This window comes from Aethina tumida, chromosome 5 (genome assembly GCF_024364675.1).
Source record: "Aethina tumida isolate Nest 87 chromosome 5, icAetTumi1.1, whole genome shotgun sequence".
Classification (NCBI taxonomy): Eukaryota; Metazoa; Arthropoda; class Insecta; order Coleoptera; family Nitidulidae; genus Aethina; species Aethina tumida.
In genome coordinates, this window is record NC_065439.1 from 26,960,680 (window position 1) to 26,977,883 (window position 17,204).

Genomic DNA, 17,204 nt, shown 5'->3' on the forward strand with positions numbered 1-17,204 from the left:
GAAACTTGCACAGACAGAAACAACGTAATCCCACTTAGAGCTAACGTGGTTGTTTTGAAAGGTTTACATTCATAATTCCGGGGATCAGGAGCCGCTCGGCGACGTCCAATCTAAAATCTGTTCCATCAGGAGTTTTATTTATCGGCGAACGTCAAACGGGAGTTTTTAGTTTCGTCTCCGCAGGACTGGGACTTCGGCTCGGGAAGTTTGATTGTGATTTGGGTATTTTCAATGGCGCTATCAACCTGGTAAACGGCCAAAGTTTTCTTTCTTTGCGAAATTATAATAGTAGAGACCGGATGGGATTGTAAATGGAAAAAAATCGTTTCGTGTGTGCCTGATGTTTTAACAATGCTTACTTACTAAAAGGAATTTACTTTTAGAATTACCTAGAGTCAACTTTCTGTTAAACATTATGCCAAATTAATATCACTCAAAGAATCTCCAATCTATTTTTTTTTATTTGCGACACTGAAAAGTTGGTTCCCAAACGTCTTTAAAAAATGTTCTCCAAATATGAGCTCTTAATTTTAATAGGAAGATCTCATTTTTCCATATTTTCTTCAGTTCCATACGATAAAATCCATATTTCACCATTACTTGATCGTACAGAAATTTTCTGTTTATACTTTTTGTAGGAAATTGAACGAACTACAAAAAAGATATCTTTATATTTTTTTATAACTCTTATCGTTTAGAAGATATCGGAGGTTAAAATTTGAAGAATTTAATAAAAATACCTTTTTACTTTTAATTTTTATAACTCGTAAATAAGTAAATATTATAAAATATTATTTATATATTAGTAATATTAACTCGTAGGAAATTGAACGCTCTACAAAAAAGATATCTTACAATTTTTTCACAACTCTTACCGTTTAGAAAATATCGAAAGTTTGAATAATTTATCTTTATTATTTCTAATTTAGAATCATAATATAATATTTTTCAAGAAATTTCTTTAAAATGTAATTCATTTTTTTACATACAAATTATAATTGAATATTTTTTGTCTAGGGAAATTAAGAATTCAGTTTCAAAAGTTGGTAGTTTTGTTTTTTATAAGCTTCTGAGTTTGTGTCTTCTTGTATATAACTATAACTAGATAATTAACAGCAGAGTGTGAATACATTTACTTTCTTTTATTTCTATTCATATATTTAATGATATTTCTTGAAACAGGAAATGAATTACCTCAAGTCAAAACTTAAATGGATAAATTTAAAATATTTATTAAAAATCTGTTACAATCCGTACGCATTGGGACTCGTATGCGAATATCTTCTAAATGGTTAAAGTAATCGTTAAACCACAAGAGACCTTTTTTGTAGAGCGTTTAATTTCCTACAAAAATATGTGTTGCTTATTTTATAATATTTATTTATCTACGAGTAATAAAATTTTGAAGTAAAAATGAAATTTTTGTTAAATTCTTTAAACTTTGAGCTCCGATATCTTTGAAACGGTAAGAGTTGTGAAAAAAGTGTAAGATGCCTTTTTTGTAAAGCGTTCAGATACCTATAAGAAATATCAATAGAAATTATCTGTACGATCAAGGAGGACCTTGATTAAGAGCTCATCTTCAAAAAGCATTTTTTTAGGTGGAAGCTAAAAGAAATTGTCGATTCTTTAGCCCACCTTAATTAAATAATCCACTTTCAATACAATTCAAATTTAATTTAATATTTTAAGAAATATTTCTTTGAATCTAATCAAATGTGGAGAAGTCTCAACGTCTTGCATTTGAACAAATTGTTTATATATCTCTAAAATTAAATATAGACTCTATACCATATATTACTACAATTCAAGCTCAAAAAATTGTCAATATAGAATTGAAAAAAACCATCAATTTTAGATTACGCTGAATACCAGAATAATATTAAACAAGTTATATTTGTAATAGCTATCGAAACAATATTATTTTGCAGCACAGTGTGCAATAACTGCAAAATGAAAATTTTATTAGCCGCGCATCAAATGAATAATTTATAGTGGTGTATTCATTCAATCCGCCCACCATGATACCGCTATTGAGCGTAACGATCCCGCACCCACCAGCCAGCACCGAAAACTAAATAATGCATGCTCCTGTTGTGGTATATAACTATTTTAATAGTTATATACCTGGCGTTTCCGATCGGCCCCAACTGACTCACGTACATCAATTTAGAGTCGAATGTTGAGCAAGAGAGGTGCTAGCCAGCGGTAATGCACGGCTCCTCGCCGCTCTGATTTTAACGAAGCAGATGACGCCGGACCGGTCCATGCTAATCTTGGACGCCAGATGTAACTAATGGTACATGTATCGGATTTAGCCAAGTTTTAACGTAAAATTTCGACGTGGTTTTTGACTCACCAAACTGTAGATTATATCCCCGGGTAGGTCAACGGATTTATTAACTCGTCAGAAATGGAAATTGACTTACGTAATCGGAGCAAACTCCGGTTTATTGATTGTTTCGAAAATATTTAATTAAACTTTGAGCCGGACACTTTTTATCGCACTCGTATAATCACCGTGAAGGAGGTAGATTAAATGGCGGCAGTTCCAAGATTCCAGGTAGTAAACCAGGTCCATAATTCCGTCTGTAACATTTATACGTTGGCGGAGGCGCCGGGAAAAATATAATAAAGGGGGTCTCCGAGCCATTTCTCGGTGTCCTGTCCCGAAATTCGAGCCCCAGCAGGTCGCGTCGTAGATCGCAGGATTTACAGAATACACCGCACCGAAATCTAGAGGCCGGATATCCCGGCCTACTGCGCCACCCAGATATACCTTGGATATTAAACCGTTTTCCTGCGTCCGTCGGGCTCATGTTTAATTAAACTGTGTCCCCGTCCGACATTATCGTCCTCCAAGTCGACGCATGGACTATTGAATCCGAATTTGAATTCGTACAAAACTTGTTTTTATGACGACACGCCAAATTTCAATCAGGCAAATGTATTACTTTCGGGGTGTTTCACTGGGAACCGTTAGTCGAATCCCCGCCGGGCGAAATCTCCTTCGGTAATGCCGCAATTAAAAAGAGAACAATAAAGTGTATTCATCTAGAAATCGAAATCTCCCGACGCGTTTTACGATCCTCCCACTAAAATCACTCGGCTACAGAAGGAACGGACACGGCGCTGCTTAAGGGAATGGAAAAAGGGAGACACTGGATTTAAGGAAAAAACGAAGAAACTAATTTAAATTAGTGGATGTGTAATAAAATTGCGGACTGCTTGAGTAATAACTTTTATAGTAATTGTATCAGTATTATCTCTGAATATCTCTTAAATATGGCCTAATGAAATTGTGGGATATTCCAATTATATTATTGATTTAATTTGCCAGAGCTTTAGGGAGCTTTTCACCCAGTGCATCCAATACAAAAACGGATAATTTATACATTTATTTTCTATACACAAAATATCTTTAAGATAAAAAGAACTAACTGTAATAATAGTAACTTACTGAAGCTTTAAAAAGCTTTCAAAAGTAATAGAAATAATTCATGCCATAATTATTATTTTTTATATTTTTGTATAAACATTTTTGGAAAAATTAACTAAAAAGAGTGTATATCTTGAACAAATCGTGAACACTAAAAAATAATTAGAAGTAAAAAAATATTTAAAGATGTCATAAATATATTTTTATATGCAAATTTATAAAATATTTTAGTGTTATTGAGTAAAATTCACAATATATAATTAATAATAACTTATCAGAGCTTTACAGAACTTTTCACTAAGAACTTCCAATACCAAAAGTAATAATTGATGCCAAAATAAAAGTTACTCCTTTCTTATTTTTCCATTTTTGTATATAAATTTTTAAATTCTTAGGATAAACAGTCTATCTTGTGTAAAAATATATTTCCTTGAATATTTTAAGATGTGTCTTTTAACTTCAATTTAGTTTAGATTTATGGAGGTTTCTAAAATTAAAATTCATAACTAGAAAATGTTTCGTTATCTAAATATGTAAAACGTCACAAAATAAGCTAAAACTCACGAAACAACTTCAAGCTTAATAAAGTTAAATGATTTTGTTCACGATAAAGCCAACTATAGACGTTGGCCCTTATTATTCCTGAAGCGTTTTGATGCGCCCTGTCATATTGTATCCGAAAAATGCTAAAACAAATTTTACGGTCGAGATTTCGACGTCGATTGAAGCAAAGATCATTCGTGCAATATTAGCATAGGAATTGAGATTCGCTCCCCCACCCCGTCCCGCTCCCATCAATATTTCTGTCATTTCTGGCTAACTTCATTCGGGCTCATTAAGTTTCAGCCCTCATCGGACGATTTGACGGACCGGACCGATTTTTCATTGCAAACTTTCCCAGTTCGAAACAATCCGCCGCTAATCCTCGATTTAATAAACACACCACGCGCGTTCCGGCCATTCTCCTCGCACCCCGGAGCATGGTCCTGTATTCCGCAAGACCCTGGTCCAACTTTGCCGTCCTCTATCAATGGAACGTAATTAATGACTAATGAATAGGTGCATTGTGGCGATCGAACTAACTGGGTAAATTACAGGGTGGGTGGGCCATTAAAGATTGGCAATATTCAGGTTTGATTCTCCCGTGGATTGTGTCGGGGGGGAACTTTGTTTGAAGTTCTGGATAAATATTTTATCTTGAATAAAACGTCGTTTAGCGGACGACTGGGGGAGGAGGCAAAACTTGGAAGACGTATAGATTTCAACAAAACAAAGTAGTAAATGGCATTTGTGAGGGGCGGCAAAATTAAGATTCCGTAAAGTCTGTAATAAAATTATTTTATTGCCCTAAACAAACGATTTCGGAAAGTGTCTGAGCGGAATTTTAGTGTCTCGTCTTTATAAAAGATGCAGCCGAGTGTTCGATCGTCAGCGTTCATAATGTAAACAACCATTACAACTTATAAACAGTTTATGATTAAAGCAGTTTACACACAATTTTATGTTTTCGAAACCGAAATTTTCATATTATCTAGTGGCGGTTCCCTACATTTCCCAAACCATCTTTAATATTACAAAATTATTTTATGGCAATCTTAAATTACGGTCGAACTTAAATCGAGTACTCCCCCTCGGTAAGATAACTTTATAGTTTCAAGTTAGTTATGACAGGGAATCTTTAATGGATGCGCCTAACACCTACTATACACACAACTTTCAGCCGCCCTAATCTACATTTTATGGTCTTGTAATGTTTACATGCCTGATTTAATATATGGCTCTGCAATTATGAAAAACTTTGATTATGAGACTTAAGTGCTTACTTAAGTGATAATTTTTAATCTAAACTTAGCTATCATAATATTTATATTTATATACATTTTTACGTCGAAGTAACAGTAAATGGGTGAAGTAAAATCTATTTTTATTGAGTATACTAATTTCTACAATAACTTTTAATCTATTAAATCTTAAATCTGTTATTTCATAGCAAGGAACAAATTTATTATGAAAATATTATTGTATCAGTTTAAGTTCTTACTTAGCCAAAACGTTTTAACATAAAATAGGGAATATTTTTCACTTTAAGATAAAAATACTCTTGTTTTTTAATTATTACTCCATTTTAATGAAATATAGTTAAAAAAATTAAAGTAAAACTCTTTACTATTTCATTTTTTATTGTAAATCACCATGAAAAATTAATTAACAAGTATAAAAATTAAAGTGAAATACTATTAATAAATCAATTAAAATGACCAAATATTGTAAATAGTTTTTGGGATAGCTTACCAGAAGAATTAAAGTCAACTGACAAATAAAATATGATTTTTAATTTGAATTTTTTGAGTAATATTTTTTTTTAATTTGGATACACCCATTATGATGGATAGAAAACTAAATGAAAGATATTCGTTTATAAAAAATACTTTAGCCAAATTTCTCTGTTAATTTTGGGGCTTGAAAAATTTAATCTTAACTCAAAAGATAGACAAAGAAAAATTCACTACAATTTAATTTTTTATAGTAAGAATTAGAATTAAATTAAAAAAACAATTAATAAATCAATTAAAATTCTTAAATATTCTAAACATCATTTGGTTTAGTTTATCAGAAGAAATAAATTCAAAGGCAAATATGATTTTTTATTTTTCTAAGGATTGGTTAATATTTTTTCTGAAATTTTGTATGTAATTTTTTGAACGATGGAAAATTCAATAGAGAACTCATTTTTATTGTAAAAAAAGTTCTCTGGTGTTATTAATAAAAATTAGGTAACAAATAAAAAAAGTTGGGAGGCTGCTTCCATCATAAATGAGCCATACTTGAGATGTACGACAGAAAAATGCAAAATTTTAATAATTTCTTAGTAGACGCAACAACTAAATTCAAGCCAAGTAATTAGTTAAACATAAATTCAGAGGTTCCGCTTAAAAAAAGTCGTTAAACCAAGACTGAGCCAGACTAGTCCCGGCTAATAAGGTCTAGATGTAGAATTTTTTCGTGGTGTTATAAAACTCGTTTTAGTTGCACGTCTTTTGACTAAGTTTATTACGGCAATTATAAAAGTTACCTTCAGTAATTAAAGTTACATTTCTCCTGTCACCTCCAGCAAAAATAAAGTCAGCGACTTCAACGTATAAATAAATAAACTTATTATTTTTTCCCAATTAGAAAATTGATATTCTAATTAGTAAAATTAATCTGTAAAACAATAAACCAGTTTCAACCGCGAACAAAACACGTGAAGCGACATTAAAAATATTTGTGTCCGGCCAACACGAAAGCGAAGACAATAACCATAACTTCCTGAACAAGATAATGCCTTACCGCTACTCAGTGAGCACAATTAATTGCGGGGAATATTAAAAGCGCTGCGCTTAATTTTAAGAAAGAAAAAAACGTAGTTATGAGTAAATGGGGTTATTCACTACAAGTGTGCAGGCCGTTTCTCGAAAATAAAACGAAAAAAAGAAACAGAGAACATCATGAACCGTGAGAACCCGGTGCTGGGAACGGTGCGAGACGGCAGCAGCACGCGTATGTCGAAAAATTACTTTACTGTATAAATCCCCGGCATACTAAGTAAGTGGTAATAAAAGTATAAAAGAACTCCACGCAAAACATTCGGCGACCGAAGAAATAACAAACGAAAGAAAATTCATATTCGACGGGAGGCAAATATCAAAAGACAATTCGTATTTTATTACTTTTCTTCTCCGGCAATAAAATATGGATAAATTTTCGACGTTTCACGGAGTTCGATAGGAACAAAAATTACCGAACACATGCACATGGGGGAATCGACGCTGATTTATAAAATATAAGTCTTAACACCTATGGCGGAGTTAAAATGGGGTTTGCATAAGAGACACTGAATATTTTACGAAGGTTTAGTGGGTTTTGACTTTTCAATATGATGACATAAACGCGAATGCCTCAGGTTAAATATTCAAATAGATATAAATCCACCGATATTTATTTTTATTACGGTGGCTGGAACTTCCAGCCTGGAAGCAATAGCTCCGCATTTAGGAGAGTGCTTTGATATTCTGCTGGATTTTTAAGACAACAAACACGATAAAATCATTCTACTCGAATTTCACGTATTTATGGGATTTGTGTTTGTTTTATTAAAAAAAAAAAACAGCTGGAAATTTATTGCTACCACATCAAATTATACTTTAATATATTCAAAATGTGAACGGCTTTTGTAAGTTTAAAGACTTTTGAAATTTGTTTTTATTTGAAAATATGGAATAAGTTAAGATCATCAAATCCAATTGCCATAACTATAAAAGCCAATAAAATATATTATATTATTTTAAAAAAAATTACAAATTCGTCATCATTTTGTCTAGGAAGGTCTTCATCATATGTGAACGTGAATTTTCTTCCCTCTAAAATATGTAGATAATAACAAAAATTAATACTCAATATACAAACCAAGAGTTTTTTGACATATACTATATTTGGTAGAATTCTAAAATAGTCTCTGTCAGCATCCTATACTAATTTTAATAAAAAGAAACAACAAGAATTATACAAAATATGTAGATAATAAGGAAACCAACCGCTTCTTGACCTAATATTATATTTGGTAGTTTGATCCACAGATGAAGAATTATAAAAGTCTGTATAAAGCATTCTAGACTAATTTTAATAAAAAAAACAATAAGAATTTACTAAAATATGTAGATAATAAGGAAAATTAATATCAAGAGTTTTTTTGACCTAATTTTGTATTTGGTAGTTTGATCCACCGATGAAGAATTATAAAATACTCTATGTAAGACAGCCTAGACTGTTTTGAATGAAATGAAACAATAAGAATTTTTTAAAATATGTAGATAATAAGGAAAATTAATGTTAAATATAAAAACAAAGAGTGTTTTGACCTAATATTATATTTGATAGTTTGATCCACAAATGAGGAATTATAAAATGCTATAAGCATCCCAGACTAATTTGAATGAAAAGAAACAATAAGAATATGTAGATAAGAAGGAAAATTAATGCTAAATATAGAAACCAAGAACTTTTTGTCCTAATATTAGATTAATTGATTAAACCAAAAAAAAAAGAAATAACTGTCGAGTAAATTTCAGTAAATTGATTCCTCAAGAATTATATTTCATAAACAAACTCCCATTTCGAAGAGTATCACTTAAATGGTCCGTGATTGTACAGTAATTGTTGTTCAACTTAGAACAACATGTAATATGTTTTGAAACGTGTCTAATTTGCTCAGTTGTCGTTAAATATTTGATTAATTGCCTGATCTGGCTGTTCAATTAGACAAATCGGACAATTAGAACAGGGAACAGCGTAAATCTAGTCGATCCGGCGGACATGGTGGACGGAGATGTATACAATTAGGGAACACAGTGCAGGTGTAAGGTCGGTCTGTTCTGATTATACCGTGAAACTGGAACGCGAGGACAAAGAGCAAATTATAGATTAAGTTAACAGTACACCACCCATCATATGTGACGTTGTTATGTATCGGTTTAGGTTTAATTTATCTCGGATAGACTTACATAAGCTTTTATCTTTAAACACATTAGTCTCTGTAACATAATTTCTTAAGGAGTTTTAACTGAAACTTCCCGAACACCCTTCGACGTTCCGTATAAATTTATGGCCGCCACCACTGGCTTTAATGCTGCTTTTTCTCAAATATTCCATCGCAATATAGTCATTAAAATGATTAACAACCTTAATGGATGGCCATAATTCTACATCGTTACGGCATTTTTTTCTTTGCTCCTCGAGCGTGAATTTTCAGGAGTGTTTACCTAAAACACCTTGTAGGTACATAATTAGGTCGATCTCCACTGTTCATCATATGATACACTGTTGACCTATATAAAAAAATGGCTCGCAATACATCTTTCGCCGGTGAAAGTAGGGCACACCTCATTTAAAAGTAATAAAAGATTATAGATCCGTGTAGGATGGCTCGTCAAACAGAGGAAACAAACAAGGGCGAGCCCCCGGGGTCCGCACAGAAATCCAGGACCCAAATCGTTTGCGATAGTATATATCTCCATTAAATTTATGGTTGTCAAATGCAAGTTCCGTTTGGGTCCGCGGCCTGGAGAAGTAGAATAAATGGGCGTGGGGGATGGAGGAGCTACACAATAACCGTTTTGATTAAAACGCACAGGATCGAACAGTTAAATGTCATAACAAACCATACATCAACCGCTGTTATGTCTGACTAATGAATCGGATCGTTCGGAATTAGGATTTGTGTCCTCTTAATTGAATTGTTTGTCGGGCTAGTACGTTTTTAATTATTCTTGTTAGAGTTCGGCCGTGCCACTCGTAGGAGCGGGCCGCCAAACTTTTCGGTGCCGGTGATGATTTAAGGCACGATTTATTTTAATAATGATCTCGGTATAATGCGCTGATATAAATTCCGTAATAAATGAGTAATGGGGGACCTTGTACGTGAGTTGCCCGGTAATTTGCGGATTAATAATTTTTTAGGTGGAACTGGATGCGGCATCCGACACACAGGGTACAGATTTATTTTTTGGGGTCTACGTTTTAAATTAATTTTTAACTGGCTTTGAATAATTACCGAAAAATGTTTCGTAAACGTTAGGCGGGGGAGTGGCGGCAAAAAATTTTAATCAACCAGATTTAGTTGTTTCTTTATCCGGTTCGGGAGGCGGTAATTTCGCAAATGAGGACCACCGCATTTTAATATCACATACTTTATTTCGCCTCTCTTCACCCTGTCGGTTTATCCTTTTAATAACAACCCCTCCCTGGATTGTCCTTATTAATAATATTATTTGTTTTGGTTTCATTTCGTCGAACCGCTACGAAAAAAGTCAAGATTTGAAGTACTTACCGGTCCAAACTGCTCGAAGTAGCTTTTAACATCTTCGAGGGTGGTGGGTGCTGACAGCCCACCAACGAATATCTTTTTCGTCCGGGTTACCATCTGCAACAACAAAAACAAAATTAAAACCCTGCTTCATTATCCCCCTACCCCCGTCGCAGCCATCAAATAATCTACAATGTACACAAAATGAACCTCGAAAACATTTACCATCATTCTACAATGTTTCCGGATTCGTTTCAGGGCAATAAAACATACTCCGCTTCGGGGTTTTTTAAAGGCGCACTTATAAAATTCGACCACTTGACACGACACGGGGCTTTATTTCCTACGCAACTTAATCTACTGCGACAATCAAACTCAGTGTTTTATGCCCCCGAATTAGGGGTGGGGGGGAGTATTTTATATTTCGGGCACAGTTGTACGAAACTGACCGGCGTGACGCTGTATTCTGCCGTTCCATGAAAAATAAACGTCGGACGCAGATGATGTAGCCGGTGTAATTCATAATAAAGGGCCTACCTTTTTTTTTCTTCTTTCGGGCCGACCTTTCGGGGACTGTTTTATTACAGTGTGAACTAGAGTTAAACCCCTCTATGATAATTTAGATTTAGCTGATATGAAATTCATATTAAATGGGTACGATTAAGTGGTTGGTGCCAGACGAAATATTTCAAATTCCGTGTAATTTTACGCTGAGTTTTCAAGTGGAACACACAAATTCCATTTTAAAGAGAACATTTATATAAAAGCACCTATAATGTGTAAGTGTTATAATGAAGAATGAAAATTTAATTTAATAACCATTTATACTTTAGAGTACTTTATTTATTAGTAAAGTAACATATTAAAATAATAAATAATTTAAACGAAATTCCTACTTAATCACCATATTTATCTATGCAATAAAAGTCATTTTTAGTTAGAATAAATTAATTTGTAACTTACCAATATAAGCAGAATTTTGTAAAATAATTATTTACAGTTATAAAGTTCCTCTATTTAACTAGACATAAATTGTAAGCTATGGCAATTATTTTCAATTAAACAAGACAATAAAAATAATTTATTTTAAAACAATTATAAAATAAACTATTTTGTATCATAACAATATAAAAACTTAAGAATTTTGTAAAATAATTATTTATAGTTAGAAAGCTCCTCTATTTAAATAAATATAAATTGAAAACTATGAAAATTATCTTCAATTAAACAGGACAATAAAAGTAATTTATTTTAAAACAATTATAGAATAAACTATTTTGTATCATAACAATATAAAAACTTAAGAATTTTGTAAAATAATTATTTATAGTTAGAAAGCTCCTCTATTTAAATAGATATAAATTGAAAGCTATGAAAATTATCTTCAATTAAACAGGACATTAAAAGTAATTTATTTTAAAAGAATTATAGAATAAACTAATTTGTATCATAACAATATAAAAAATTAAGAATTTTGTAAAATAATTATTTATAGTTGGAAAGCTTCTCTATTTAACTAAACATACATTGTAAGCTATAAAAATTACGTTCAATTAAACATGACAATAAAAGTAATTTATTTTAATACAATTATAGAATAAACTAATTTGTGTTATAACAATATAAAAAATTAAGAATTTTGTAAAATAATTATCTATAATTGGAAAGCTCCCCTATGTAACTAGACACAAAATGTAAGCTATTAAAATTAAAGTAAACTAGTTTGTATTGCAACAAGAAAAAAAAATAATAAATTTAAATAATGATTAGTTATAGTTACGAGTATTTAACTAGACATAAATTATAAGGTATCTAACCACGTCCAATTAAACAGGACAATAAAAGTCACTTAATAAATAAATAGCTATAGAAATACATGTTAAAATGACCTATATTTAAGCGGTTTTACATTACAGGGCTCCTCATGTGGTATAAATAATAAAATAATACAGGTTTACTTATTGGAAGTTATGTTTATTCCGTGATATCGGCGAGTGGATTCATGAATGTAAACAGGATGATGCAAGTGGAATCGATACCGAATCAAATTTTCGTAAAAGATTAAAGTGTGCATGCCGGGCCGTGTGTTTTAAACAATTCTTTCCGTGCCGCGGCCAAATTAAATTAAAGCCATATCTTTATTTATAGTGCCGGGCCTAAATAAATAATGGCACAATCAAATGGATTTCCCCGGAATTCTTTTGTAGTCATCGGGCATACACTTACTTAAAATATTAAAGATAACGGGGCCTTTCAGTCTCTCCATTCCACGACATGGTCGGGGTTCCGTTCCTTTTATTAATTACTTAGTGGTTAGGACGATGGGGGGGTTGGGAAATAGGCCACAATAAGAGATGTAAAAAAATCCCTCTTCTATGCCGCCGAATTTACTTAATATTATTTTTTCGCCGACTTTACAAAAGTATAACAAGCTCGGGCGCAAGTTTTGTTTGAACAGCATTACCGGATCTACACTTTTATTTATTTTAAATTATTTGAAGCATCAGCCATTTTTCTACGTCTTAGGAAATCCTAGCGCAGCTCGTCATTCGGCTCAGTTCGAGCGGCAATAACAAAAATACGTCTTGCCAACAATTTGCCGATGGAGCCGACAAATTAATTTTATAATAAAGCGAAAGTCAATCATCTTTGGAATGCGCACTTGGTGCCGAATAAATGATGATAAAGCATCGTGCGGAAAGGCGGGCATAAAGGAAAACGAAATATATACATAAGAAAATGGAGCCAAAGTGTAAATTCAATAATGAAAAGCACTTGAGAAGATACCATTTAAAACGTAATAAGCTTCAGTTTCGCAATATTCCAAATAGAGTTCTACAATTACAATTTTCTGCGTCGAGAAACATACTTTCATTTTCTCCGGAGGAAAAAACCTGAAATAACACTTCCTTGTTTATTCTATTATTCTCATCGTTCCACTCCCATTACAAACAATGATTCGGAATTAAAAGATGTTTACCGAATATTGATTTATTACACAATGCGTTAAGCACAAGCGAAATCGAACTCGCAGATTGCATCGTAGACCTAAAAATATCTGGCTGGAGTGTATGCGTGCTAGGAACAGTTCAGACACAATAAAAATTAAAATATACTCCAAGCCCGAGATCATATCTAAGCTCATTGTGTTAAATAAATTGTAGGAAAGGTTAAATAAAATCAGCATTCCTTAACTCCACAACAAAACTTACAATTGATTTTTTTTTCCACGACAGCTGTTCGGGCTGGAAACATACTTAATACACAATAACAAACTGGAGCCAAATTTAATTCGACGAAGACGCAAGAAAAACATCAAAGAATTGTATGTAATTTGACAAATAACCATAATTTCTCTTGTTAGAAGAGGCACATTCGTCCAATATTAATTTTCCTGTATTCGTTGGGAACACGCTTTGAATACGGAATAAGATATGTTCGTATCAGAGCCGGCTGTTTCATGGAGTGGTGGCAAAAGGAAAACATTTCAACGTCAAACCCTTTGATTGTAATACATTTGGAAGTTACATAAGGGACACACACATGTATATATTTTAAATTATTTGAATTCGAAAAAGCTTCAAAGCTTCCGCCAATAAAACACACGACAAGTGCCGTCATTTCCATCATCAAGATCGATTTCTGTTGCTTTGCGGTGTGTTGCCCCGTAAGTTATTAAGATGGTTTAGTGGAGCGTACAAACGGGGATGATGGGTGTGGGTGTGGAGGCTGTTTTGGAGCAGTCCTTTGTCAATCACGGGGGCAAAACTAATTTAGTCGAATAAATTCGGCTATTGATTTAAGAACCTTGTTGGATTCCCCGAATAGATCGTCGGCCAAAGGAGGTGGAGCTCCATCAGACAGGTCACAGGCGCCGATTTCAAATATTCAGCAGCTGGATATTAAGCGAATCAATTTATTATAAGCTTGCACCGATTGTTGTATGTTTAATACTCATAGAAGTCCTTCAGGAGGGACAAGGTTTAATTGGTCCGTACCACGCATTCCGATTTCGATTCGAAAGTTTGGCGGAGGCGTGGGACGTCATAGTGGGAAATCAATAGTAGTTGGCGATACATTAGTGCTAAGAAAGGAGTGGATGTGTGCGTTGAGAGGGGCGGTTTGTAGGTGCAGGCGGCAGTTTCGTCCCTTAATCTGTATAGAAGGATGCTAAGCAGCTTGGTGGGGCCGGGCCTTAGCCGGGGTAGTGCTGTTTACCTTCTCCAACTTGAGCTAGTTCAAGTTGGAACAATCTGAGCCAAGATAAACTCAATTCCTCTTTAAACTTTGCCACCCGATTCTCACGCCACCGCCGCCGTTGTCAAAACCGGTGTCTCTGGAGATATTCGATTTTTGATATTAATTAATCATCTGGTTACTACTGATAATGCACGACTACTGTTACTGTGGGGTGTTATTGTTACTACCGTGTAGTTAAACATAACTTCGGATGTATCAATACATTTTTTAGAAGTAATCGATTTAATTCAGACGTTGGACATGAATAACCTGACATTGTATCAGCTAAACTATAATTATATTGTGCGCTTAGTAATTATTGCCATTGTTCGATTTGCATTTTTAATTATGTGTGACGGTTGATAAAGTGCTTGTTGATTTTTTATGGCAGTGTTAAATAAAAAATTACGAAGGTCTCAAGCTCTGTAATTTTTACTACTTATGAGGTGTCAATAAAATTGTTTATCCATTTTTTCAATTTGCAAATTGATAAAATGAAAATTAAAAGCAGATAACAAAACAATTTTTTTAATATTAAAAGCTTTTAATTGAAAATTAAGTAAAAATTGTGTCCATTCATATTTTAAATGTGTCAGTTACTTTGAAAGCACATAATAATGGATAAATGCAGAAATTATTTATTTATCTCATGTCACTATGATTTAATTCACGTCTTCATAAGGGATGCAAATTTTGGGAAACAGTTAAATGATAAATATTAGTTAAAATTCCATCAAATATGCAATCCACAGAAGTAAACAACTGGATTAAAAAAATGTAAAAATACGTTTTAAACTGCCAGATAAAATATTTACTACAAATGTTTTTTGGACAGCATCAGTTATTGAACACTGCACTTAAAAACTGTTTAAATATTACGTTCTATTATTAAGTAATTTACTATTTTATATCAAACGTTAAAATTTAATGTTTTGTTGCATTAAAATTGAAACAGTAAATAAGTGAAAATTGTTTTTTTTATTCAGGCTAGTGAGATTATAAATGTGGATAAATATGACGTGATGTTATTTAACTACATAAAACATGTATTTGAATATAGGTTTAATAACATCAGATTAGAAAAGGTAATGAATTTTCACAAATTTATTACGGCTGTAATATTTTTATGATAAATCAATATGCGAAAACAATTCGAATAACATTAAATTCTAAAGTTAAACATTGGCAAATTCGAATTTAAAAAATTAACATGTCGACTCATTTTACTTAAGATTTAGTCTTAATAATATGAAAGAAAAATGTGAGAGCCCTCCAGTGATTATGTGGGGCGAACAAAAAGCCCCACCCCGACCGGCATTCGGGTCGTTTTGTTTGAAGGGTTAAAATCTAGTATTTTTTGTGCAAATATCATAAAAACATGAAAGGGACTCATGCCGTTCCCCCATTTAATCGATCGTCATCAAGATTATTGTTATTTCGGTCAGTACAGTGTATAAATAAGAAAAGAAGGAGGCCGTGTTGTCGAAACGAAAGAAAACATCCCCCCACGAAAACACGACGAACATTCGGACCATTTGAGCAATTTGATTTGGTCGTTTCCCATCGTCTTAGGAAACGTCATAAAACCAGCGGATACGGCAACGTCGCCTTAATATAAGGGTCGGTGCAGGGCGCAGTTTGGACTCGACGGAATTTTAGCCCGCATCTAGATAAGGCTCCGCTGACAACATAAAAGTCGTTCGGAATTGTGCTTGAATAGTCTTTTCGAAAATTTACTACACTTAGTATAACGGAGGCGAATCGCGTTCCGCCATCCAAGTCCCACTATGTCCCCGGCTTCCTGGCAACAAAAAAAAAGGAACTTGCGCCCTAGGCCATTTTAATTTGTGTTTGAATTTTTTTTATGGAGTCAGATTTCATTTATATCAGCGGTTTGTTGGTATTGTAATGGAAGTAGGTTGAAAGGCTTTTGATGTGCCTTTCCTCGTTGTTCTCAGTTGATAGTTTTCGGTTCTCATAACTGACGTAAATAAATTAATAAATTAACATACGTATAAGGGAAAAACAAGTATCACATCTTAAGTCATTAAGCACTATAGTTTTTTTCTGATTAATCACTAATGTGATTTTGGTGTATGGTGATTACTTTATTTTTGATGTATATCTCTTCTAATGTGTGATATGAACGCATAAATGACCGATTAACTGTTCAAATTAGAAAATCAATTCCGGCAATAAAATATATTAAAGGGTAAATTATATGTTTTTTCGACCGAACATTAGTTTAACCAATAAAACAAAATTGACCGGGTAGGGCAACAAATAAATTAACGAAATTGGAAAGTTTGGGACAAATTATATAAAATAATTGCCATTCCACATCGTCATGTGGTTATTTTATTTTTCACTAATAATTTGATATGAGCAGCAGAACAGGTGATTAGCAACTGAAGATAATATTGTAATCCGATAGTCTGCCTTTGTATAGGTATGTTTATTTTATTACATCTCATATATCCAGTGCCTTTAATAAAAAAGTAAAGAAGCAGTACAAAAGGATCGAGATATGGCTTTTGAAATGCAAATCAATTTGTCGACTTTATTAAGTTTTTTCAAGTCGAAAACAGTTTGCTGTAATTCGGCCTCGGCTTTTCCAATATAATAAAGATCCCCTGACAACAGTATATCCCAATTTAATGCGGAATCGATTTAAATAAAATCATA

The 17,204-nt window shown here is 33.0% G+C and overlaps 1 protein-coding gene across 9 annotated transcripts in view; it reads right to left on the reverse strand.

The window, feature by feature from the left end:
• Positions 1 to 17,204, reverse strand: part of LOC109603456 (RNA-binding protein Musashi homolog Rbp6) — a 419,447-nt gene that overhangs the window by 103,869 nt on the left and 298,374 nt on the right. For all 9 annotated transcript variants that reach the window (XM_049967660.1, XM_049967666.1, XM_049967661.1 and 6 more), the window contains one exon: positions 10,305 to 10,397. In XM_049967660.1, the coding sequence (XP_049823617.1) occupies positions 10,305 to 10,397 (93 nt within the window). The remainder of the gene's footprint in view (positions 1 to 10,304; positions 10,398 to 17,204) is intronic.